This window comes from Lepidochelys olivacea, assembly GCF_965140295.1.
Source record: "Lepidochelys olivacea isolate rLepOli2 genome assembly, chromosome: 14".
NCBI classification, from domain to species: domain Eukaryota; kingdom Metazoa; phylum Chordata; order Testudines; family Cheloniidae; genus Lepidochelys; species Lepidochelys olivacea.
The window spans coordinates 25402166-25427179 of NC_140424.1; the positions used below are offsets into that span (position 1 = coordinate 25402166).

General features: G+C 47.2%; 1 protein-coding gene across 1 annotated transcript in view; it reads right to left on the reverse strand.

The window, feature by feature from the left end:
* DNAH9 (dynein axonemal heavy chain 9) overlaps positions 1–25014 on the reverse strand; it is a 387812-nt gene that overhangs the window by 276870 nt on the left and 85928 nt on the right. Inside the window, exons 23-31 of the mRNA XM_084647504.1 lie at positions 23143–23295; positions 21909–22034; positions 20761–21000; positions 18666–18826; positions 17778–17934; positions 11215–11319; positions 4864–5021; positions 2448–2586; positions 854–1141 (exon numbers count right to left, since the gene is read on the reverse strand). Of these exons, the coding sequence (XP_084503630.1) occupies positions 854–1141; positions 2448–2586; positions 4864–5021; positions 11215–11319; positions 17778–17934; positions 18666–18826; positions 20761–21000; positions 21909–22034; positions 23143–23295 (1527 nt within the window). The remainder of the gene's footprint in view (positions 1–853; positions 1142–2447; positions 2587–4863; positions 5022–11214; positions 11320–17777; positions 17935–18665; positions 18827–20760; positions 21001–21908; positions 22035–23142; positions 23296–25014) is intronic.

Genomic DNA, 25014 nt, shown 5'->3' on the forward strand with positions numbered 1-25014 from the left:
GAGGTCACAGAAATCACAGATTCCATGCTTTTACTGGACCTCTGTGACTTCTTTGGCTTCAGCTGTCAGGAGCTGCAGCTGGGGCCAGAGCTGGGACTGTGTGGCCCCATCCTAAGACTTAGGCCAGGGCTGGAGCCCGGGCTGTGCCCCCACCCAGTGGTGATGGGGCTTGGATTATCAGTCCCCCCACCCGCCGCAGCAGGGCTCAGGCTGTCAGTCCCCTGCACCCATGGGGTTTCAGCTGTCATTCCTTCCCCCACCCCCAGTCATTTTTAGTAAGTCACAGGCAGGTCGAGGGCTCCTGTGAATTTTTATTTATTGCCCACGACCGGTCCGTGACTTTTACTAACAATACCAGTGGCAAAGTCTGAACATTAATTACTGTTACACCAGCACCGAGCTAGCAGTGCCCAAAGTGCGGTTTGTGGAATTCTACAATATGGCTCAATTTAAAATGAGGTGTGGCCAGTCAAGACCTGTCCACGACTTGAACTAGAAATACCCCTGACTAACTCTTAGGTGCTCTGGGGGGCTCCAGGACACCACTGCTGCTCTGGGGCAGGTGCCGGGGGGCCTCTGTTGCTCTGGTGGGGCCTCTGGATTGCCGCTGGTGCTGGAGGAAGGCTCCAGGGCACTGCTGGTGCTGCTGTGGGGGGGAGGGGCTGGGAGCCACTGGTGCTGCTCAGGGCAGCCCTGAGGTCAGCTGCACTGGCCACTGCAGAAGTCCCGGAAAGTCATAGAAACCGTGACTTCCCTGACTTCTGTGACAGACTCGCAGCCTTACTTATTAGTTAAGAGAATACTGAAGGTTAAGTAAAGGTCTGAAGTTGGGATGAAAGAATCTCTCGCTTACTTTGAGTACAAAGTTGTCTTCAGCCTGCAGTTTGAGGTTTAACACAGCCTGTTTCACAAATGATTCAAAACTCAGGTCTCGTTTTCTGGGGACATCCAAAGCAGGAAAAAGATCCCCGATCAGCCCCATAAACACTGGCATATCGTCTGTCACAATCTTAGGAATGTTGAAGTCACGAAGAGAGCGCATAAGAACCTGGTCTTCGGGACGATCAGGGTCCCCTCTCTTAAGGGAGCCAGCAACAACCAGCACTGACTTAATTGCACGCAGGCCCCAGTCATAGTGATCCTAAACAGGGCAGAGTGAAAGGAGTCATTTACACTTAGCTGGCTTGCCAGAATACAAAACAAGGAAGCAGACAGTTCCAAATGGCCATGTAACCCAACAGCAGAAATTCATCTGAATCTTCTTCCCTCTGCACAGTCCTTGCTACAGAATGCAGTAGCAGTCTGGCTGCTAGGACTTCCAACCCCATCTTCCTTAGGTGGGATTCAGCTGATATAGAATTCAGTAAGTACAGCAGCACTGGGAGGAGCTGAGGAGATCAGACCCTACCCCTCTGCCCCTCCAGTGCCCCCCTGGACCCCAGCTCCAGGGACACTAGGCCCCATGCAACTTCATCCTTCCCCCAGTCATGCGGGCCCAGAGAAGGAAGGAACACTAGGGTGGAGCCAACCCATGGGCAGAGACTCGGCCAGCAGGAGCCAACACAGAAGCAGTAACAGCAGCAGGCATCTTGGGACACTGATGATGTCATCAGGCTGCTGACAAGAGTTTTAACTCGGAACACTCATACCTCTCTGCTGATTGGCTGCTGGGTCACCTCCTTTATCCCCCTCTCAAAGTCTCTCCATCCTCACTCCAGCTGACCTCCAGCCTTCTGTCCCTTCACCCTCCTCTCCTGAGACTGACCAATTCATTTCATATACATTCCAAGGACGCAATCATATGGCCATGAAGTCCTGTTGCTACAAACCTGCGCTGGATTTTAACTACCTGCCAAAAGATGAAAGGCTCCTTCTTCCATTACTAAACCTGAGACACTCAAAATGATTATGATTCAGCATGTTTATTATGGTAGGAGAAGCTGCTGGCTGTGGGGCAACCAAGAACGGGGCCCATTGTGCTAGCACTGTACAAACACAGTAGCAGACAGACCCACATTTCCCCCCCCCACCCCGTTCACACAACGTGCCAATTACAGTACCCCATGCACGTCTTCCCTTAATCAGCAGTGCCTGCATGCAGGGAATCTTGTGGATGTGCACTTACACGTGTCAGTCAAGTTGGTCAGAGCTTAGAGTAGAAAGAGAAGGAGGACTTGGGGCACTTTAGAGACTAACAAATTTATTTGAGCATAAGCTTTCGTGAGCTACAGCTCACTTCATCGGATGTATTCAGTGGAAAATACAGTGGGGAGATTTATATACACAGAGAACATGAAACAATGGGTGTTGCCATACACACTGTTATGAGAGTGATCAGGTAAGGTGAGCTATTACCAGCAGGAGAGCGGGGGGTAGAGCTTAGTGTTACTGGTCATTAGGAGACTGACATATTTAATTGTGCTTTATAGCTCATGAAACAGACTCACCTGTTTGGACAGGAGCTCTTTGCATAATTGGTAAAGAGTAATGAATTTCCTGGCTAACAACCGTGCCTCAATGAACCCCTCAGCCACCAACATGATTTCACAGATCAGTTCAAAGTCTGGCACAACCATTGCACATGGCCTAAAAGCAAGGATGGGAAAAATAATTACAGAGCTACATTTCTGCTTCAACCAAGGAACAAACACAACTTTGCTGGCAAGAGTTTCAGCACTGTGACTGAGAGGGATAGCTGAGGCCGGGGTTGGTTTCGATTCTGAGGAGGCATGTAAAACAAAAAGCCCACAAAGCTACAATTGTAGAATCAGAGAGATGTAGGGTTGGAAGGGACTTTGAAAGGTCATCTAGTCCATGCCCCAGGATTAAGTACACCTACACCATCCCCAACAGAGGTTTGTCCAACCTGCTCTTAAAAACCTCCCATGATGAGGATTCACCAATAATGTCTCCTACACCAGTTACAAACAACTTCATATCGCGGCTACAAAATCAATCTTCGAGACAAGCAGCAGCTCTGTGTACTCACCCTATCTCATGCACTAACTGATACAGACTGATGTCAATGCAGACAACGTGTAATGTGAGGGGAAGGGAGAGAAACACTGACTTCACCTTGGAAGTCTAAGCGCCACCCAGACTAAGGCAACTACTTACACTAATGCAAAGGCTGGGACGGATCACTCCCAACACATTGTCAGTGTCCAAGCTCAGAGACAAAGGAGGACAAGCTGGCTACGGTCTCTTCACATGCTGACAGGATGGGAGGGCGGGGGAGAGAGAGCCTGAGGCACAGAGAGAGTCAAAGACAGAGGGGCTCATGCTGCTGGCACATGGGTCTCTCTGGCACTCCTACTCATTGCAGGACATGGCTGGAAGCCACTAATTGATATAGTCACCCTCATTCAGAACCCCAGCCCTCTTTGAGCCCAGAGGTGTAACTCCTGGTATTCCCCCTCCCATCCTACAATACTCTGGTGGCAGCTCTGTTTGTCAAATAGCTTGGCATATTTGCAAGAAAACATAAGGGCCTACAAAGCAGGCAATAGTGTTCTACAGAGGGGATGGCCCTAGGGAGCAGGGTGATGCTGCTGACAGCAGATGTGACTGTCAGATAGTGAGGGTGTTTTGCCAATACAATGAAAGGTGCTTACCGAGCTCTGGCTACACAGGTATGTCTTCTACACCTATGGTTGACCTGAGTCAGCTAACTGGGGCTCATAAACTTGTGGCATAGATGTTTGGACTCTAACCCGACCCCAAATGGCTACCCTGCAGTCAAACAGCCCCTTAGCCTGATCCCTGCAAGCCTGATCCCTGCAAGCCCAAGTCAGCTGACATGGGCCAAACGCGGGTGTTTAATTGCAGTGCAGACATACCCTAAGGGACAGATTTCAAAGGTATTTAGGAACCTGAAGATGCAGATAGGTACCTACCTGCATCTTTAAGTGCTTAAATATCCTTAAACATCTGGCCCTAAGTCTCCTCCGCGTCTAGAAGAGGTACGGCATGGGCCATGGTGAGGCAAGCCTCCCAGGACTTACTGCTCTCCAGGGTGAAAGGGGTCATCACAAGGGTTGAGAGGGCAGCTCTGTCAGCACGGTCTGTGCCATACTAGGCCCCTCCGCTGAGACTGACATTGAGCTAATCAGAGTTGGGCAAGATCTTCTGGACAAACAGTAAGTTCACCAAAAAAAAAAAGCATTTTGTGGGCATGAATGGGGGCTGAATTTGGGAAACAGTTTTGGCTGAAAAGCAAATAAAATTGGAAATGTCAAACCGTTCAATTTGACATTTACACTGTGAACCATTTCGACATTTTGTTTTCAATCGGTATTTTGTTTAGAAAATGTCACTTTGAATAAACAATAGAAACATTTTGTTTGACCTAACAAAATGTTTTCAGTTTTTTGTTTCAGAAAAAAAAAAAGTATTTGCTTAGAAAAACTGTTTTTTCCCCTCATCTTTTCAGGCCACCCACCAATGATCAATTCTTTGCTCAGCTCTAGGGCCAATGAATATGAACTGACGGTAGGGTTTGTAATGTGTCACACTAGGAACTGGACTGGCCAATCCATTTTGCAGAGGCTGCTGAATAACCATGAGGTGGCAACAACCTTTGGCCACCACCAGCTTGGGCCAGATTTGACCTTGTGATGAAAGGATTCCATCACCATGCCCCTGAGCCAGCCAGCTGCCAAAAGCTGCTTTTAACAGCTCAGAGACTTGTGCCTCTCTCTCTTCCCTGTACGATCATAAACCAAGACTTTTTGTCCAAGATCTGAGCTATCTATTAATAAAAGTGAATGGAAAGGCAGCTGTGTTCTGAGTCCCCTGACGACACTGACAAAAGTGAAGGAACTAGTTTATTAAATGGGGCACAAAAGCTGATCTGAACCTTACCTGAAAAGAGCTTTCAAGTTCTCGGGCAGTTCAGTTCGTCCAGCATAGCCAGGGTTCATTGTAATGAAAATGCCAACAGAAGGAATCAAATTGATGTCTTCTCCAAGGAAATTGAAACGTTGCTTTTTGTCCCTTATGGCATCCTGTATACTTTTCACCTGAGAACCGGAGTCACTGTTTTAGTTTGAGCATTCAGCTATAAAGAACAGACCACAGTATAGTATCTGTGCTAACTTATTTCTGCTGGGTCCCCTTGAGAAGTCTGTGGTTTATAGCTGTTCTTTTACTAACAACTTTGTACAGTTTGCTGGGCAGGGAACCTATATGACACTGGAATGCAAACTACAATAGGGACAAAAATCCCCAGTTATCATAGATTCATAGATTCCAAAGCCAGAAGGGACTACTGTGATCATCCAGTCTGACCCCCTGCATAACACAGGCCAGAGAACTGACCCAAAGAAATTTCTAGAGCAGATCTTTTAGAAAAACATCCAATCTTGATTTTAAAATTGTCAGTGACGGAGCATCCACCATGGCCTTTGGTAAGTTGATACAATGGCTAATTACTCTCACTGTTAAAAATGTACGGTATGTATTCTTTCCCATCTGAATTTGTCTAGCTTCAACTTTCAGTCATTGGCTTGTTCTGTACTGAAGAACCCATTATTAAGTATTTGTTCCCCATGTAGGTACTTACAGACTGTGATCAAGTCACCCCTTAATCTTCTCTTTGTTAAGCTAAATAGACTGAGTTCTTTGAGTCTGTCACTGTAAGGCAGGTTCTCCAATCCTTTAATCATTCTTCTGACCCTTCTCTGAATCCTCTGCAATTTATTAACATCCTTCTTGAACTGTGGGCACCAGAACTGGACACAGGATTCCAGCAGTGATTAATAAATCAATCAATGTATAATGTACAAATGTACCTATTCTATAGACTAGACCAAAGGCTCCCGAACTGGGGTTCACAGAGCCCTGGTGCAATCCCAAATATCAGGGGAGGGGACCTGTGAGACAATCAATATATTAAAAACATGCTCTGTGCTGTGGTAAAGTTTGAGAACCCCTGCCCTAGGCAGATGTAGTCCAAAAATACTTTCCAATAGGACAAGCTGCACTGACATTAAACATACACCTTCACTTCATTTTCTTGTGCTCCAATGCAAATAAATGAAACACAGAAGCAGTGTTACATATTCTCGCTGGGAGTTTCATAAAGGTATAACCATTTCATGTAAAAACTGGTGCTACTGTATGATACTGTAATGTTATTTATTTATTTACTACTTCCAATTTTTAGAATACAATTTCAGGAGCCCATCTAGTGCTCTGGGCGCCTGTCCCATAAATGAGAAAACACCACACAAACAAAAGCACTGCCCTTAAGTCTCTCTCTCAGCCCACACTAAACCTCAACAGCCTGACCCCAGAGCGGGAAAATTTGGGCTTTGCAGCATGCCTGGAAGGCTCACCACTCCAGTCTCTGGCACACCAAGGCATGGGAGAGCATTCCAAACCCATGGCCCCTCCCAGAGAATACCCTGACAGACACTCCTTCTCATTCATAGTCAGGGAGCTCCCAGCTTGGGCACCGCTGCTGATCTCCACCGTGGTGGTATGTCACAGAGAGGTGATTTCTCATAACAAATGCACATTACAGAATATGGGTCCAATGTGCTGTACAGTATCCAGGGCCTTGCCTACAGAGGCCTCCTTTGCTCTCCACCTTTATGCTCCATAGCAGGAAGACTGCTACCAGGTAAAGATAAGGATAAGAATGGCCATATTGAATCGGACCAGTGGTCCATCTAGCCCAGTACCCTGTCTTCCAGCAGTGGCCAGTGCCAGATGCTTCTGAAGGAATGAACAGAACAGGGCAATTTATCGAGTGATCCATCCCCTGTCACGCAGTCCCAGCTTCTGGCAGGTGGAAGTTCAGGGACACCCAGAGCATGGGGATGCATCCCTGATCATCTTGGCTAAGAGCCATTGATAGATCTATCCTCCAAGAAAGTATCTAATTCTTTTTGAACCCAGTTATACTTTTAGGATGATACAACTCTATCTAAGATTCCACTATTTTAGGATAGCGTCTGAAATTTCACAGCCAGCCTTGCTCTCCTAGTAGGCAGGACCATTTGAAGGCTGCTAAAACCACAGGAGAGAGACAAATCATCTGATGGTTGAATCCAATTGACACACAGCAGGAATCTAAGTAATCTGCAGACAACCCAAAAGCTCCACAAATTTCTTCTCAGAGCTAAAGGAGATAATCTGATGGCACTTCTAACCCACTAATCTAGGAACCATCATCTTTCAGGACAGCTATGGAACTCTCCCAAAGTAGCCATTTGTCCCAGTCACACAGGTGGAAACACTCTCGACTTAAACTTTGCTTATGACACTGTTTATCAACCTCCAGCCGTTACAAATGAAAGCAGAGAACTGATAAAATAACTTACAAGTGATTCATAAAAACCTGAGCCATCACTATAGAGGAAGGAGGACTCTCCCACAGCCGCAACCATAGAACCCCGTCAGAACCACTGCAGAGATTACAGCATCTCACCAGCTCAACTTAGCCCACCCAGAGTGCTGTTACCTGACCTCAGCCCTCAACCCAAGGATGGTCTGAAGAATTATCATCACACTTCACACCAGGATGAAATACCCACCCATCCTCCTTGTCTAACACTGGGCCAGACACAGCGACAGAGGCTGGAAAGGCCTGAGGGTTGTCCATGGCACCATCTGTAATTCGCAATTCCCAAGGCAGTGTCACCAGCCTGAGAAGTACTACAAACCCTCCCTGCCCCACATCTGCTATCTGATGCCCCCCAGCCAGTACTGCTCACAGGTGCCTGGGGTGCAACCAGAATTTTCCTAAGAAGGGGGCCCAGGTTACCTGCCAGGTGGCATGGGCACAGAAGAGATGGAGGAGGAAGCATGAGGAGATGGCAGCCCAGTGGTTCTGGGAAGCAGGAAGCCAGGTGAGAGAGATCAGCTGGGATCTCTCTCCTCCACTCCTCTCCCATCAGAGAGACTAGGACCAACTGGGACCTCCCCTCCTACCGGGCAGTGTCTATGGCCAAGTGGGAGAACCTGGGGCCTCCTCATTGCACTCCTGCAAGATGCTGTAGGGAAGTTTTATTATTCCCAAGCAAACTGGCATCGAACTAGCTGAGCACTTGAGTAAGATCACTTAGGTAATATTTCATGAGACACTGTATCAAATACTATATAACAAATACAGCTATGTGCCACCTACTCTGTTCCTTCTATTAACTTCCTGTTTCTCTTGTTTGCTCATTTTATTGATCACATCTCTATACTTCTCATTTATCAAGTTCACAGCAGATTTGAATCTTTTAATGCTAACTAATGTTTTACTTAACATTATTTTCAGTGAGGGAAAGGATCTCCCCATTTTTTCACTAGTGGAATCAGAACAGCACTGAGCTGTCTTAAATTGTGACCAATTGCCTTTCTTCTGTAAGAAACCATATACTGACATTAGCAGTATGAATAAGACAACCCATGACATATTGCCACGGCTGCTCCTAATGGCAGCTAGCAAACATGGTGACAGAACAGCATTAGTGCCGCTCATTCAGTTGCAGCATTCTAACTCCTGGAGAAAGAACCATTCAAAGTTGAGTCATCTCTGGTTCCTTCGGTCAAGCTTCCCTTTTTATTTATATATCCTCAAGGACCCCCTTTAGTGTGGACTTTAAACTGTAATGTGACAGAACACAAGTTAAGAAAGAATGATTCATAAACTCATCTAAGCAGTCAGGTGCTTCTTTGGGGATGTCAGGTGATCTAATGCTTATGACATGTCAATATTAGCTAGACTGTCCCAATATTATGGACTTGTTTTATATACACTATACCCCCACCCCCTGAAAAAAGTGTCCCGGTTTTTCACACTTACTTACAAAATGTAATGTGATGTAAGAGAAATCCAGCCAGTTAGCGTGACCTTGTCCATTTAGCCCAGGGCTTCTCAGCTCGGGGGTCAGGAACAAGCATCAGGGGGTTGTGACAGCATTGCCCTTCCCATAGAGCCAAATCATGGCTAGACCCCAGCTACACTGGAGGAGGGTCTCGGGGGTTCTTGGTGTGGAAAAGCAGACCCCAGTATGAAGAGGCTGAGTTCCAGTGACATAAAGAAATGGGCACTTATAGCTTGGCCAGTTTGACCTCACCAAATTTTCTGGGTGCAGCCTGCAGGTTTCACACCCTCCGTGTTTTGATCTGAGTTTGGAATCATATGCTCTCAACACTCAAAGCATAACTCAGCTGAATCTGCCAGGTTTCAGTGAGTCCCTTGGGGAACCAGCAAGGAAATTCACTGGTTAGGGGCACACCTTTCAGTGACCCCCCTTTTCCTGCCTGTGGTGCCAAAGGTGAATGTGAAAAGAATGTTTAGCAAAGATTTGTATGGACCTGGGCTAGTTTTGCTGCTGGGCAAAAAATGCTCGTTTCATCCAAAACTAGCACAGCTCTAACCTCCTTACTGGTTACTATTTCCTGATGTCACCTTTATCTTATTATGACATTGACACATGTAATGCAAGCCTTAGTATACAACCTCTGGAATGAAAATTCAAACTCTCAGGCTAGGGATCATGAGAAAAGGACCAGAAACATGTTGGAAGGAAAAAGAAAAGGAGTACTTGTGGCACCTTAGAGACTAGCCAATTTATTTGAGCATAAGCTTTCGTGAGCTACAGCTCACTTCATCGGATGCACACTGTGGAAACTGCAGAAGACATTATATATACAGAGACCATGAAACAATCCCTCCTCCCACCCCACTCTCCTGCTGGTAATAGCTTATCTAAAGTGATCACTCTCCTTAAAATGTGTATGGTAATCAAGTTGGGCCATTTCCAGCACAAATCCTCAGTTTGTGTGGGGGGGGCGGAGGGTGAGAAAACCTGGATTTGTGCTGGAAATGGCCCAACTTGATTACCATACACATTTTAAGGAGAGTGATCACTTTAGATAAGCTATTACCAGCAGGAGAGTGGGGTGGGAGGAGGGATTGTTTCATGGTCTCTGTATATATAATGTCTTCTGCAGTTTCCACAGTGTGCATCCGATGAAGTGAGCTGTAGCTCACGAAAGCTTATGCTCAAATAAATTGGTTAGTCTCTAAGGTGCCACAAGTACTCCTTTTCTTTTTGCAAATACAGACTAATACGGCTGTTACTCTGAAACCTGTCATGTTGGAAGGAAGAAAAGCAAGAGGCAAAGCGGGGAAGAAGATTTAATAGCTCTTTCCCATCTCTGCTTTCCATGGTTCTGTGCTATCAATGTATCCTCAATATATACATGCATAAAGGCTGTAGCTCTCCCTGGGAGATCCAGCAGAATTACTCCCACTGACTTCAGTGGGCTTTGAATCAGCCCGAGAATCCCACTTCCCCACATAAAAACCTATTTCCATCTCGTCTCCATATGGAAAGAGAGACAGATTTACTGGCCACGATAAGCATGTAGGTTACAGTAAAGTCAGTTCTCAGCACTAAAATTAAGCTTTGTAATTGTTGCACAAGGGGTTAATAATACAAATTCTCATCATCCTAGTAGAATAATTTTGCATGTGAAAAGTTGCCATAAGAATTTCCCTCAAAATGATCAAGCATTGCTCTGCTTGGTTCCACTTTTCTGTCCGATGGAGAAAAATAAGGTGCCTACAATGGTGGGTGCATGAAGGGTCTGGGCTATTCTAGCTATGAGGTACCAGTTTCAGCCACAGCATCATGCAAAAGCAAGTATCTGGGGTAACCCAGATGTGCAAATTGGGAAAAAAATCTATCATTTGGAAGAACTGGCTGAGCAAGGGCATCATATGGCTCTCTACACTGGTCAAGGATGAGGGCTGTGTCTCTTTTCTAATTCTGAAGCAAAGATATGACCTGCCACCCTCAGCAGAGTGCAAATACTTTGTGGGAAGGGGAGTTATCACAGCCCGTGAAAGAACCCCAATGGCAGAGCATGTTACAGCATGTTAATAATGCTTCGGTGGCTCTCAGGCTACACCTGATATAGCAAAAGTCTCTATTCAAAATGTACAGGACACACAGGAGTTGTGCAAGAAGGGGCCTGGCCATCTGATGTTTGTTGGTGCAGTATAAAGAAAAACAAACCCTGATGCATATGCTATGGGACTGTACAACGATCAGGCAACTGTGGAAAGTGGTAGACACGAGTGAACTTAATTTCAGCACTCAAGCTTCAGCTGAAAATTACACCTGGGTTTAACTCCACCACAAAGACTTTGGTGCTTGATGGCTGCAATAATCACCAAGTTCATTACTGAGAGTATTCTTCACTTACCTGTACAGCCACCACTGAAAGGACCTCCACTGAGATTCTATTAAACTCATCAAAACAACCCCAGGCACCCGTCTGGGAAAGGCCTTTGTAAATATTTCCACAAGACTGCAACAAAAGAAGTTCAAGAGCAAAATTGCCAATGGCATTAGTTTCAGAGAAAAATGGATAATTTATTTTCCACCCTATTTATTTATAACAATCTCCGGTATACTGTGGGTGTTCAGAAAAGTGCACCAAAACAGCAGGCACAATAAATTATAATCTTTATAGCTCTCCATAGTGTGCTACATGATTTGTTAATTGCACATTTTCAATATACAAGCACTAGAATCCCTTTTAAAGGTCACTGGTATTGAATTACTGATGCCCTGCTTCCTGGGAGGCCCACAAACTGAATAAAAGATGATTCAAGGATGTCAGAGTCATTCTACTGCACCAGATGAACAGGAATAAAAATACATTTGGACAGCTTAGCTGATTGAAGGTGCAGGAGGTTTCACAGGACCCTCTCAAGGCCAATGACCAGATCCCCACACTAGAGAGAGCAGTCAGTGTTCACAGACAGCACTGAGATGGGACAGGCGCTGAGGTGTCCATAGAACTTCAGGCCTTAGCTGAAGGAAACCAGAACAGAACAAGAGAAGCAATCTCAGCAAAGAAGGGAGCAAATGTTTTTCCTGGAGAGGAGGAAGGATGACTCAGTGACTGGGGTGCTAAGCTGGGACCTAGGCGATGCGGGTTCAATTCTCTGCCTGACCACAGACTTTGACCTTGGGCAATTAACTTAGTGCCAGATTTCCACGGGTAGTTTGGTGCAGATAGGTGCCAAGCTGGATTTTCAAAAATACCTGATCAGGTGCCTAACTCGCTTAGGTTGCTCTGTACATCCCACTAGGCACCTAAATACCTTTGGAAATCTGGCCCTTAGCCTTTTTGGGTACTGTCTACCCTGCACACTAAGACATGAGACCTGGGTCCAGCAATTGTAAGGCCAGGTTTACATTGTAATATGGATGCTGAAGTGCAGTCTTGGACACACTGAATCCACAAGCTGGGATCCCACAAACCCAGGTTTACAATGCAATGTAGACAGACCCTGTCTGACTCAGTTCCCATCAGTTCAATGGGAATAACCACCCTGCCTCACAGGGGTGTGAAGAAAAATGGAAATGGTGCCATATCAGCACCCATAGATCTAGTGTTAAGGACCAACTGCTACCTAGCTATGAACTCAGAGAATGAAATACATCTGGTAAGGAGAATGCATCAGAGGGATCGGTTTTATGTAGGTTTCTTAAGGAAAGTAATGCTGTTCAGGTGGACACCTAATACTGGCCATCTTAAGATGGAGGGCTATGCTGATATAAGGCCAGGGAGGTGACTGAACATATTGGCTCAGGTGGCAGACACTATTTACTGAGTAGGAGGAAAGCTTAGATTGGAAGTGATACCAGCTGGTGGATGTCATTTTCAGACATGTGTTCTCTGAACTGATGGACCATTATGCAGGAGCTGACAAGGGCATCATATAGCATGCTCCAAAAAGTACACTGGTTTAGCCTGTGTCCTCAATGCAAAGTGGGCATGTTATCAGACCAAGGTAAGCATGTCTTCAGCTTTAGCCTACACTCCAGCCAGGCCAGAGAACTTCGTTGTAAAGCGGCAGCAGCAGCATGCTTGGGTTAGGGGTCTTGTGTGTGGAAGGGAACAACACTAGAAGAAACACAGGAAAAGCCCAAATTAATGCTGCAGTGAAGACAAATCCTAAGAGTCAGATCCTGCTCTGATTTACATCATATACAGTGATTACAGTAACAATGGGGCTACAAAGGGTGGAAGCAAGTGCTGAGTTTGGCCCAAAGAGGATATATTAGCTAGTAGTTGAGGTCTGGCAACACTCACCAAAACCAGCTGCATTGCTCTGAAAATAACTGTTCCTTTGGGTGGGACAAATCTAAACCTAGGGTCAGGGACATGCACCATGCCCAAAATGGTTAGAGTGAAATCTAGTTGGGTTTCAGACAAGATCTCTCCCTTACAGTCCAGTTTATCCTCCTCTTTGATCCTACAGTGAAATCATAATGCTGAATTTACGACATCACAGGCATTTCCAAGCAGGAGGGGAAGCTGGACTGCAATGGAGGAAGATTTACAGACAGAAAGAGGTTATGGACCTTCCAGTTACTTGAGTTCTTCACAGTATTTTGTCCCTATGGGTGCTTCACCATAGGATGTGTGCACTTCCATGCACTCTCAACTGGTATCTGGAAAGTAGTGTCCACAGGCTTGCACCTGTGCAGAACCGTGCCTCATGCTCTGAATGAGGGCAGATAGGGAGGCACGAGCCTGCTACCACTCAGTTCCTTCTCAACAGTGATGCCTAACTCCACAGCAGAAGGGAAGGAGGGCGGGCAGGAGACAAAACACCTTGAAAAACTTGAGTTACTGTAATGTAAGTAACCTCCTTCTTCTTCAAGTATCTGTCCCTATGGATGCTCCACCATGGAGACTCCAAAGCAGCCACTCATTGGGTGCTGAGAGAGAAGTCCAGGACAGTTTGAAGGATGGCATCACCAAAGGTAGCTTCATCTCTGGAAGCAGGTAAGATGGTGTCATGTTTGGCAAAGGCATGGACAGAAGATGAAGTAGCAGTCCTGCAGAATTCTGCTACGGGAGCATCTTTCAGTGGAGCCATAGATGTGGACAGAGCTCCAGCAGAGCACGCTGTTACTCTGTGAAGGAGCTGTGCCACAGCATCATCCCAACTGGTCATGAGGCAACCTGAAACCTATTTAGACAGTCTGTGTGTGGAAATCAGTTGGTCTTTCATCCTATCTGCAACTGATACAAATACGCAAGGAGAAGGCCCAAATGGTTTTATCCTGTTCAGATATAAAAATGGTTTTATCCTGTTCAGATAATCCTGTTCAGATTGAAAGCATGGGCCCTCCTAACATCCAGTGCATGAAGGCTTGATTCTTCTCTGGAGATGTGAGGCTTTAGGTAGAAAACTGGTAGGTGAATCTCCTGGTTGATGTTATGTTCTGAGGAGACCTTTGGGAGGAAGTAAAGATGGGGAACCAGAATAACCTTCTCTTTGTAAAAGACAGTGTACGGTGGGTCCGCCATGGATGCTCCCAGCTCCCCCATTCACCTTGCTGAGGTGATGGCAATTAGATAAATGTCGAGGAAGAGTTGGAGGGCAGAGCAGGTCACCATTGGTTCAAATGTGGGGGAGGGGTTTCTTAGGGTGTTCAAACCCAAGTTGAGGCCTCACTGGAGGGGGGTTGACAAATGGGAGGAGCAAGTTGTATAGGCCCTGAAGAACTCTGGATGCTGCCAGACGGGCAAAGATTGAGAAGCCCTGGATGGGCAAATGGAGGCTGTGGTGGTGGCCAGATGTACTCAATACAGCTCACTGAGAGACCCTGTGTCTTTAGTGCTAACAGATAGTCCAGAATCATGGAGAATGGAACTTCTGAGGCTTGAGAAGATGGGAGGAAGCACCAGGGTTGGAAGCACTTCCACTTTTGCAGGTTCGTCTTGCAAGTACTGGGCTTTCTACTGGACAGGAGGACTGATTGAACTCTATCCAAGCAGGGCAATTCCATGCCTGAGAGCCACTGAGGAGCCATGCTCTCAGGCTTAGGGAGGAGAGGCTAGGATGAGTAAGGAACCCCAAATTCTGTGGCAATAGGTCCTTAGTGTTAGGAAGTTTGAGGGGTGTTGCCTCCAAAAGGCAGATGAGGTGTGAGTAGCACACCTGTCTTGGCCAAGCAGGTGCTACGGGAATAGCTCTTGCTCCGTCTTGGCATAGCTTGAGAAGGGTCCAAGGCAGTTTGCAGAGAGGCTTTCACAACCACATGTCCTTCAGTGATAATAGACCGGAATTGACCTTTCTGATCTCATGGAAAGCGATCAATAACGTGTGTAAATTTAGAGTATGTGTTGAAATCATATTGTGCTATGAAGGCATGGTAGTTGGCAATGCCAAACTGGAGAGCGGGTGATGTGTAACTCTTCCTTCCCAGCAAGTCCTACCACTTGGATTCCTTATCCGATGGAGAGAGCCTAGAGCGAGCTTGATGGTTCCTCTCACTGGTGGCATCCAGTGCAAGGGAACTGGGGCTAGGATGGGAGAAGTAGTACTCCATTCCCTTTGGAGGGATGTAGTATTTCTGCTCTGCCCACTTACAGGTCAGTGGGATTTTGGCAGGTGTTTGCCATAGGGGATGTGCAGTTGGGCAATCTTTCCCTGGGGACTGATGTTCAGGATGTCCACCAAGGAATGTTTACATTCTTGCACTTCCTCCAGCGGGCTTTGAAGTGAGTCCATTAGTCTTTTCATGAGGTCCTGGAAGGTCTTAATATCATCAGCGTAGGAGTGAGGTGGTGGCATTATCACGTCGTCTGAAGAGATCTTTACAGAAATCTCCTCAGCCTGAAACTCTCATTCCTCCTGTACGTCGGCTGGTACTGGAGAAGTATACGGTTCCAAGGTGTGCAGTACCTTAGGACAGTCTGTGAATGCTGGGGGTGCCAGTGCTTTCTCTTAGGCTCCCCATGGAATTAGTCACCATAGTGGCCCCTCAGGTCCCAATAATCCCGCCGGGCAGGGAGATAAAGGAAGGAATTGCAGTGATAATCATAATCTCTGGGCCTACAATGTCTGGTAGATTCCCTAGGATCCTCTTCATGAAAGAGACTCATGGGAGTAGGCTAGCACAATACTGAGATCTCCTAGTCTGAGGAATCTTCCCCTGAACTAAGGTGTGTGTGGGGGGAGTCCTCTGATGTCCTACTTGGTACCGAAGGCTGGAGACTTAAGCAAGTCTCAACTCTTGCTCTTGCAGCGGTGCCGGCAAGTGGCTCTGGTAGATCTTCCCCCGCACTGGCGAGCCAGGTTCATCAGAGATAATGGGATCCACAGAAGAAAAGGACCTGGAAGGGGGTGGAGGGCTACGATAGCCTTCACACAAAAGTTAGTCACGGTAATTGACCTAGTGGTAGGTATAAACAAACGGGTTTCTTCCGCAGTACCAATGCCTCAGTACTGGACTCAGCTGGAGTCTCTGCCGCATCCTTAGAAGGATGAGAAGTCTCCTGAGAGTGGGTCTTATGAGCTGATCTGCTCCTTGCTCAGAGAGGTAGATTGCTTTGCCCAGGGCTACAAATGAGGCAGTCAGTATGACCAAGATGCTCTGCAATGTGGATGCTGATGGAGGAAGCAGACCCCTCTGGAGCTGGCCATGCTCCATTAATAAGAGCTTAAGTCTAGTCTCCTTGTCCTTCTTGGCTCTGCCTTTGAAACTCACACAGACCGTACATTTAGAAGAGTTTTGAGAATTCCCCAAACACCACAGGCAGCTGGAGTGTCCATCACTGCAGGGAAAGGACCAGTGGCAAGTCTCACAGGTCTTAAACCCTGGGGACTGGGGCATAACAAATGACACTATAACACAAAACAAAAGATCAAAGAAGAGGAGGAGGGGAAGGAGCTTCCATCCTGAACATACAATAGAAGATAAATAAAATAAAAGCATCAAACAGAAACAGATAACTAAAAGAAACTCTTAAAAGAAACAAATGAAATAAAGAATTCACTAGTTAAAGTGGGAAGCTGAGGGAAGCAGACAGCAGAACTCTTCATCTTGAGCTGCAGGCAGCTGAGAGGGAACAGAGTAGCACTGGGCTTTGCTTCCCTGTCTGACCTCATTCAGACCACGAAGCACTGCTCTGTGCAGGCGTGGGCCTGCGGAAACTACTCTGCAGTCTCCAATTGAGAGCGCACGGGCGCACGCACATCTGACGGTGGAGCACCCACAGGGACATATACTTGAAGAAGAACGCTAACCGTAACAGAGCAAATACAGAAAGCGAATGGCAAAGTAATCTGGGTTTTGCAGTCACTGTCACTCTTTCAGACCCGACCCAATATGAAAATCCCTAGTTGCATTCCTTACCAGTAAAGTGTGCTATGTTGTTGTTGTTATTTATTTGAATTATTGTAGCACCTAGGAGCTGTAGTCATGGCCCAGGTCCACACTGATCTAGATGCTGAGCATTATTTATGGCGTGAATTACAGTACAGCCCAGGAGTCCGGTAATGGACCAGAACCCTGTTGCGCTAGGCACTGTACAAATAATGGGGCTCCTGGATGGTTACGTATTTGTCTTAAGCAAAACTGGCAAGTCCGGGGTGACTGCTGTAACTCCCGTGCTGGGTCAGCCTCAGGCCTTTCGTAGCCAGCCCCACCAGAGGCAGAGTGTCCCACAGGGAGAATGATCCCCGGGGACAGCAAAAGGCTGGCCTCTGCCTCACTAGAGCATTAGCCCCTGGGGAGCATATCCTTGGCTCCCCAGGGACTAATGTACATGCATGCAGCTCAAACTGGAGGAGGAGGAGCCTGACAGTTGGTAGAGTGGCAGATAACCAAAGGGACCTCACGCTGACCCATCAGATGTTCCTTAGTGCCTTAGGCTTTTGATACGTTTCAGCCCTGCCCCTCCCCCTGGATGCTCCCCTGACACAACCTAACCCTGGATCACGTCAGACCCAGTACCTTGTAGTCCATCTGTTCAGAGCAGTTAAACACATACACCATGATGCCAAGGGCGCGCCCCAAATCTTTGGTCGTCTCAGTTTTGCCAGTCCCTGCTGGCCCAGCCGGGGCGCCGCTCATGGTCAGGTGCAGAGACTGGGTGAGGGTGATGTAACATCTTCCATCAGCAAAGAGAAAAGAGATCTGAATGAGTCAGAGCGCCCAAAGTGCAGAGTCACAATATCAACGTGGCCTACAGGAAGGCCACCGACACAGTGCAGGGTAATGGGACTAAACTCATGCGTGTTGAGAGAGCCCTTACTCTTCAGAATTGAATCTGCAAATGCAGAGTGAGTTTGCAAACTGAAAAATCCTCCTGTGCCATAGTTACTGCCTCTGCCTTGCTGTGCTTGCTCTAGGGGATACCCAGCATCCTTTGCCCAAACTCTCCGCAAGGGCTGGATTTTCACAGCAGTCTGATGACTCTATGCCCTCTGTGGCTTATCACGGAGAGGTGTGGGGCCAAGCTAGCTTAGCTGCAGAGGAAACCCAGCAACCTGCTAAGTGTTTCACACCAGCACCTGAGAGTCCCAGGTTCAGAGCACTCTGATTCACATCACTGTGCAGCGACCCCTTTTAGCAGGCCTAGGGGTGACACTGGTGGATTCTGAAGACCCCCTTGAGCTCTACAAGCAGTGCTGCACACCGGCAGAGGAGGTAGAGAGAGATAGTGTGTGAGCTGTGCTGTGCAGGGCAGCTGGAACATGGAGAGAAGGAAAGCACTTGTGAACTATTCTGATGTCCTAGCCAACCCTTCTATGCCACGCACAGTGGTTTCTTACTCCCACGTGGGAAGCTCTGATGCTGCAGTATGCCAGGAGAAGGATTCTAGACATTCTGGTGACCCACCTGTCCGTAAGGGGCGTGATCACGAGCCGAGGTGTATTGCCCAGATATTCGTAGGAGTACAGAAACTGGGCATCACAAATGTTTGCAAAGCAGTGCTTCTCCTCATCAGCCCACCTGTGCCGAAGCTGTGACAGCCAGATGAATGCCTGGGCACTGTCGACCTGCAAATGCACCCACATGTTCACTGACATTCAACAAGCAACAGGTTAAAGATGCTGGGCCAAGTGTAATCCTGTTATAAGTCCACTGGTTTCAATGGAGTTAACCCGTGACTGAATTGGGCCCAGTGTTTGATGATTACAGCAGACCTGGCAAGTCACTGAACTGCTCAGTGCCTCGGTTTCCTACCAATAAAGGGGGACAAATCCTAGGTCCCTCTCTTGCAGCAGGATGAGGGAACAGATTAAAGGTTCCAGGGCAGCATGGAGAAAGGTGCAAAGAAGGGCCTGAGAGAAGGTGCAAAGGGAAAGATGAGGCAGGAGGCAAGACAGAGAGCTGTGTGAAGCTATTGCAAGGGCAGCCAGAGCAGATGGGAACCATTTCAACCTCCCTCCCACCCAGCACACAGCCTCCTGCAGGAGCAGGACCATCCCAGATAAGAGGGGCCAGGCTCCTGTGAGAGCTGCTATTGAGATCAGTTTGCCGCTAACAAGGCTGAGCCCAAGGTGCAGAGAGCTCCACGGTCAGCCAATTGTGAAAACAGCGTGTCCGTCCGTGAGGCGCTGGTGAAGGGAGGGGTATGGATCCCAAGCCCTTTCAAGTCAATGGGGATCTTTCACCTGCTTTCAGTGGGCTTTGGATCCCGCCCTGGAGGGAGACTGAACAAAAGCTAGGGCTTGCATGAGCCTTTAAAGCACCTGCCTTTGTGGCTCCCTCAGGGGGTAGGCCCCAAAAGACACAGTCTGATGCTTTGTTCACATTTTAAAAATGCAACAACAACACTGCAGTGTCCAGTAGGCACCCCAGCATGTGTTTTATCAGCCCATTAACACACGCCTGGGCTGGTGGAGGCACAGGGTCACATAATACACCCACAGTTTGTATAAATGGACCAGTAAAACACAGCCTGTAATTTGTCTGTGTCATGGTACACTGCAGCACCACTGGTTTATTATCAGCTTCTCTCAAAAAATCAGCTTGCAAAGGGAAAATGTTCATGCTCTTACACGTGAAGAAAGTAATAGAGGGGACATGTGTCACAGGAAGGAGGACCGGGACACGAGTGCTATAGAGGGGACGTGTGTCACAGGAAGGAGGACCGGGACACGAGTGATATAGAGGGGACGTGTGTCACAGGAAGGAGGATCGGGACACGAGTGCTATAGAGGGGTCGTGTACTACAGGGAGGAGGACCGGGACACGAGTGCTATAGAGGGGACGTGTGTCACAGGAAGGAGGACCGGGACACGAGTGATATAGAGGGGACGTGTGTCACAGGAAGGAGGATCGGGACACGAGTGCTATAGAGGGGACGTGTACTACAGGGAGGAGGACCGGGGCACAAGTGATATAGAGGGGTCGTGTGTCACAGGGAGAAGGACCGGGACACAAGTGATATAGAGGGGACGTGTACTACAGGGAGGAGGACCAGGACACAAGTGATATAGAGGGGACATGTACTACAGGGAGGAGGACCGGGACACAAGTGATATAGAGGGGTCGTGTACTACAGGGAGGAGGACCGGGACACAAGTGATATAGAGGGGACGTGTACTACAGGGAGGAGGACCGGGACACAAGTGATATAGAGGGGACGTGTACTACAGGGAGGAGGACCGGGACACAAGTGATATAGAGGGGACGTGTACTACAGGGAGGAGGACCGGGACACAAGTGATATAGAGGGGACGTGTACTACAGGGAGGAGGACCGGGACATGAGTGATAGAGAGAGTATGTGTAACACAAGGAGGAGGACTGGGACATAAGCTACTGGGGCAATAACACATTTTCCTATTTCAGGAAGATCAAAGATGGCACAGTTTTTCTTACTCCATTAATTCATTGGGAGATTTGCGCTCTAATATAAGACACTGGTAGGACACAGTAAATGACAGTGCTGAAAAGGCGTAATGTCTTGTGGTATATCGGCAAACCTTTTGAGCTATCATCTTAGCTACGACATCCCGAGCATGTACATCAATAGTACACATGGTCATGATTTTCTGTCTGTCACCCTTGGAGAGCTGACCGATTAGCATGGTGATGAGGGTATTCAGCTGGGTCACTTGCTTCTTGTAATATTCCTTCATTGCATTCTCATATCCTTCTTCCAGTCTGGTAAAGGCAATTCCAACTTCCGTGGTCCACCAGATCTGGGTACAGGTCAGTGCCACCTTAGAGAAGGGAGTTAGTTCATCATCCATTGCATAATAGCCCTGACACCATGTGTTGTATTTAACAACATGCTCTCGGCAAAGCTGTGGGGTTGTGAAAAAATCAAGCAGCTGCGGCATAAAATGAAAGTATTTCTCAAAGTGGTAACAACAACAGACACTGCAACATAGAGCTGCATTGAACTCGAACCCTGGGACACCAGCATCAGAGACAAGGACAAATTCAGCAGCTATTCATCAGTACATCGGTGTCTTTTACATGCCACAGGGTAGCAGGGGGAGGGGGTAGCAGACAAAGCAATTCACAGGAGGGGATGAGAACCTCCAAGATAAAGGAGGGGAGGGGTTGCTTTATTTCATTCGCTCACGTAGACTTTTTTCCTGCTGCACTCCTCACTCAGCCACCAGGCAGGTAAAGTATACTCACTCCCTCTGGCATGGGACTAACCCCTTCCAAGGTAACGAGCTCTAACACCTGCCAGAGTCTAAGTCCATGTAATCCTGCCTCAGCACAGGAGGATGGACTAGAGGACGCATACGGTCCCTTCCAGACCTATGTTTTTATGATTCCATATATGCAGCACTGACACTTCTGTATGCTGGTCTCATTCTACAGCACCCTGTCATTAAACACACAGATACTGTACCTGCACTGAGCTCACAGAACCAAACCACTGGGCTCTGCCTGAAACCCCAGCTCAGGAGTCTCCTATGACCAATGGAAAGCATGTCCTTGGGGCAGGTGGCACATCTGGAGTTCAGGAGCAGTAGCCAGACAGAGCTTCCCCACCCACCCCAGGGACTGACCAGAGGCCCTATACTAGAATAGTGACCCAAGAGGCTAAACTGAGAGCTGCTTTCTCTAGAGGGCCAGTCGAAGAGGAGACAAGTGTGACGTTATCAAATACCTGGGCAGGGTAGTCAAAGAGCCACTGTTCTCTTGGTTTCTCTTCATAAGCAGTCACTCCTTCTGTCATCTCATGTCTCACGGTAGCCCTCATGCTGTCCAGCACATGATTCAGCCAAATTTCAACCTAGCAAAGGTATTAAAACACAGTGACACGTCTGGTCCACTGAGGAACCTTGTGCAATAGGTAACTATATGGGACTGTATTAATGTCCTTTAACTGAATATTAAACACCCCCCATTGGTCCTAGGCCCAGGACTACTGAGCTGAGACTTGTGTCTTCGCCTTCGCATGCGTTCACAGGATTCTAGCTGGCATGAAATCAACACTGATAACGCAGTTGTGACATTGCTAGATCTCCAACTGCAGCAGCACTATTCCGAACTCCACCGGTGGGTAATTTGCTTCAATATCTTCCGTCGCCAAGGCCAGGAGGAGAATCGCTCATGTGACTTGGGCACAATCTGCCAGCACTCACACAAAGTCAGTGCTGGACATGGGGGGGAATTCTTGCTGTGACGAATGTATCACAGTAGAAGCTCTCTCCCCCGGACGGCTCTCTGGGAATTCAGTGTATGTTGAGACACAACGTATCATTCTGTGCCCATCAACTGCGGAATTCTAAGGCTAAAATTAGAGCTGGTCAACAGGTTTCAAATGAAAAAAAAATCACAGTTAACAAACAGCTTTCATGAAAATCCCTGTGATTTTTTTTCCCAAAATTGTGCCTTTTTTCCCAACAAACACCCCCGCCCCAAAAAAATCCTTGGTTTTCAGTTTACATTTTGTCAGGTTTAGGTTTACTTGACCCTTCAGTGCTTGAAAGAGAACAAGAGGAGAAAAACCATTGTCACTATCATGGGCAGACAGGACTCAAACAACTCAAAGGGGGGATGACCTGTGCAGTAGGGAGGTGCCATTTTTATACAACACCTTTTCCAACTTTTAGGACACTTTAATGATAGCTCTGCAGGCAGCCTGGGTCAGACAGGCCGTCTCATTGTTTCCTTGTACTCTCCTGTCTGTCTCCATCATTGTCTCTTGTCTGATGCATAAATTGTAAGGTCTCTGGGGCAGGGACCAACTTTGTGTTCTGCGCTTGTATAGCACCCAGTGTAATGTGGCTCTGGGCCATGACCAGGGGTTCCTAGGCACTACAACAACAGAAGATAGGGATAAAAGCACCAGCTGCAATCTAATTCTGATGATAGGAAATGAAGCGGCTTCATCTCACCTGCCCGCTACAGTCACATGGCTCACTGAAGCTGACATATTCCTCCTCTTTACTGTACATCCCCAGGCCAGTTTTGGTCGGCTTTTGCTCAGAGTCCACCTGGAATTTCATCTTGGCCATGTTGTCAAACAGTTTGGAGAGATGGCGCTGGACCTGCACAGGGAATGGTAGTAGAGAGGTCATTCAGGTGGGAGGATCTATGTGCGCTCATCAGCAGGGCAGCTCCCTCAGTCAGGCTCCCAAAAGTTCACTCTCATCTCATCCCACTTTGGCCAGACATATCATATGATGGGCTGGTCACATCCTTCTGACACAGCAGGATTAACTCTGTAGCTCTGGAACAGACACAAGCACCATCTTCTACTTCTTCACTTAGAAAACAGAAATACCTTTCAGTGGCAATACTCTAGTAATACGATATATTTTATTCTTTATGTTGCAGTTACCTGCCATGGTACCTTTTGTACAGCACAAACACACCCACACCCCTACATACACACACACACACGCACACAAAGCAAACATTCTGAACATTAAGTGATCAGTCGCAGGTCAGCCTCACAAGGTACAATGATGGTAGAGCAACGGTGAGGAACCTATGCAGTCCTACGCTCAGGTTTTTGCTGAGCATTGCTGGGGTAGTATTGAGAACCCAGCTATCTCAGCCTGTGGACCAACAAGAATTGTTACCGGAAGTCAGTTTTGTGCCAGGGAAAGGTGCTCAGCCTTGGAGACTGAAGGCCTCTGCTCTTCCCCAGCAAAGGAATACTAAGAAGAGCAGCAGTGCAAGCTTAGTACGCTACAACCCACCATGATACCTCCACCTCACCGTAGAAGGGTCACCTCTACGAGTGAAAGACCAAGTCAGACTCCATGGCCTGTTCAAAGCTTGTTCAACTCAGTGGCTCAAAAGGAGCAATTAGGTAGAATTGCTCGGGAGGGTTTCCTTCACCATGAACATCTGTCTGCTGGAAGATGAACAGACCACCAGCGCTTTTTCCAGCCTTCGGACAATACAAATTTTAGTCACTGACCAACCTGGGTTACAAGCAAACTAATACCGGAAGTAAAGGCTCAGGAACTTCCCCCCCAAAACATATGTTCTCAACTTAGGGTCACACCACCATGGAAGTCATGAACTGATGTCTGGCTGGTCACTCAGACCTGCCCTCCCCCTACTGCTAAAGGAGAGGGGCTCTCTGCTAAATCGCAGTAAGATGGAAAGGTTGAGAACCCCCATCCTAAGGTACCCAGTCCTCTGCTACAAGCACTGACTGTCTAGAAAACCATATAAACAAATGGATTTCTCCAGTCTATCACAGGTCACTGTCTCAGATAGAGAAAGGATTAAAAAATTTTCAAGCAGCATTGCAGAGATAGACCTTTATTAATATTTTTATGCTGTTTGGTTCCACTTATATTCATATTGAACCCAATTCTGGAAGGTGATGGGCTGCAAGTGTCAACTGGCACTCAGCACATGGCAGGATTGGCCTCCTGGCTTTCATGATCTTGAGAAAAGGTTTCTGTGGTTTATTTAATGTGCAGAACTTTCATCTTAGCGAATCATCCAATCAGATTCCTATGCCTAGCCAGTCTAGACAGACTCTATAGAACACTCTGACACTCAGTTCAACACCACCAGAAAAACCTTGGATATACCTGAATCTTTACAAGTTCAATGCCAGATCTGCTATGATAATATTGTTGTGCATTTAATCCTCTGTTAGGAATGATCAGACAGCCTCAGAGACTACAATGAAAAGGCCAAGAGTTTATCCATATTTTATCCTTCTTGACATTTACTTGATTTTATTGTAAACAGTTTTAAATAGGTATAACAGACAATGCTCACAGAATTCCTTCCAATAC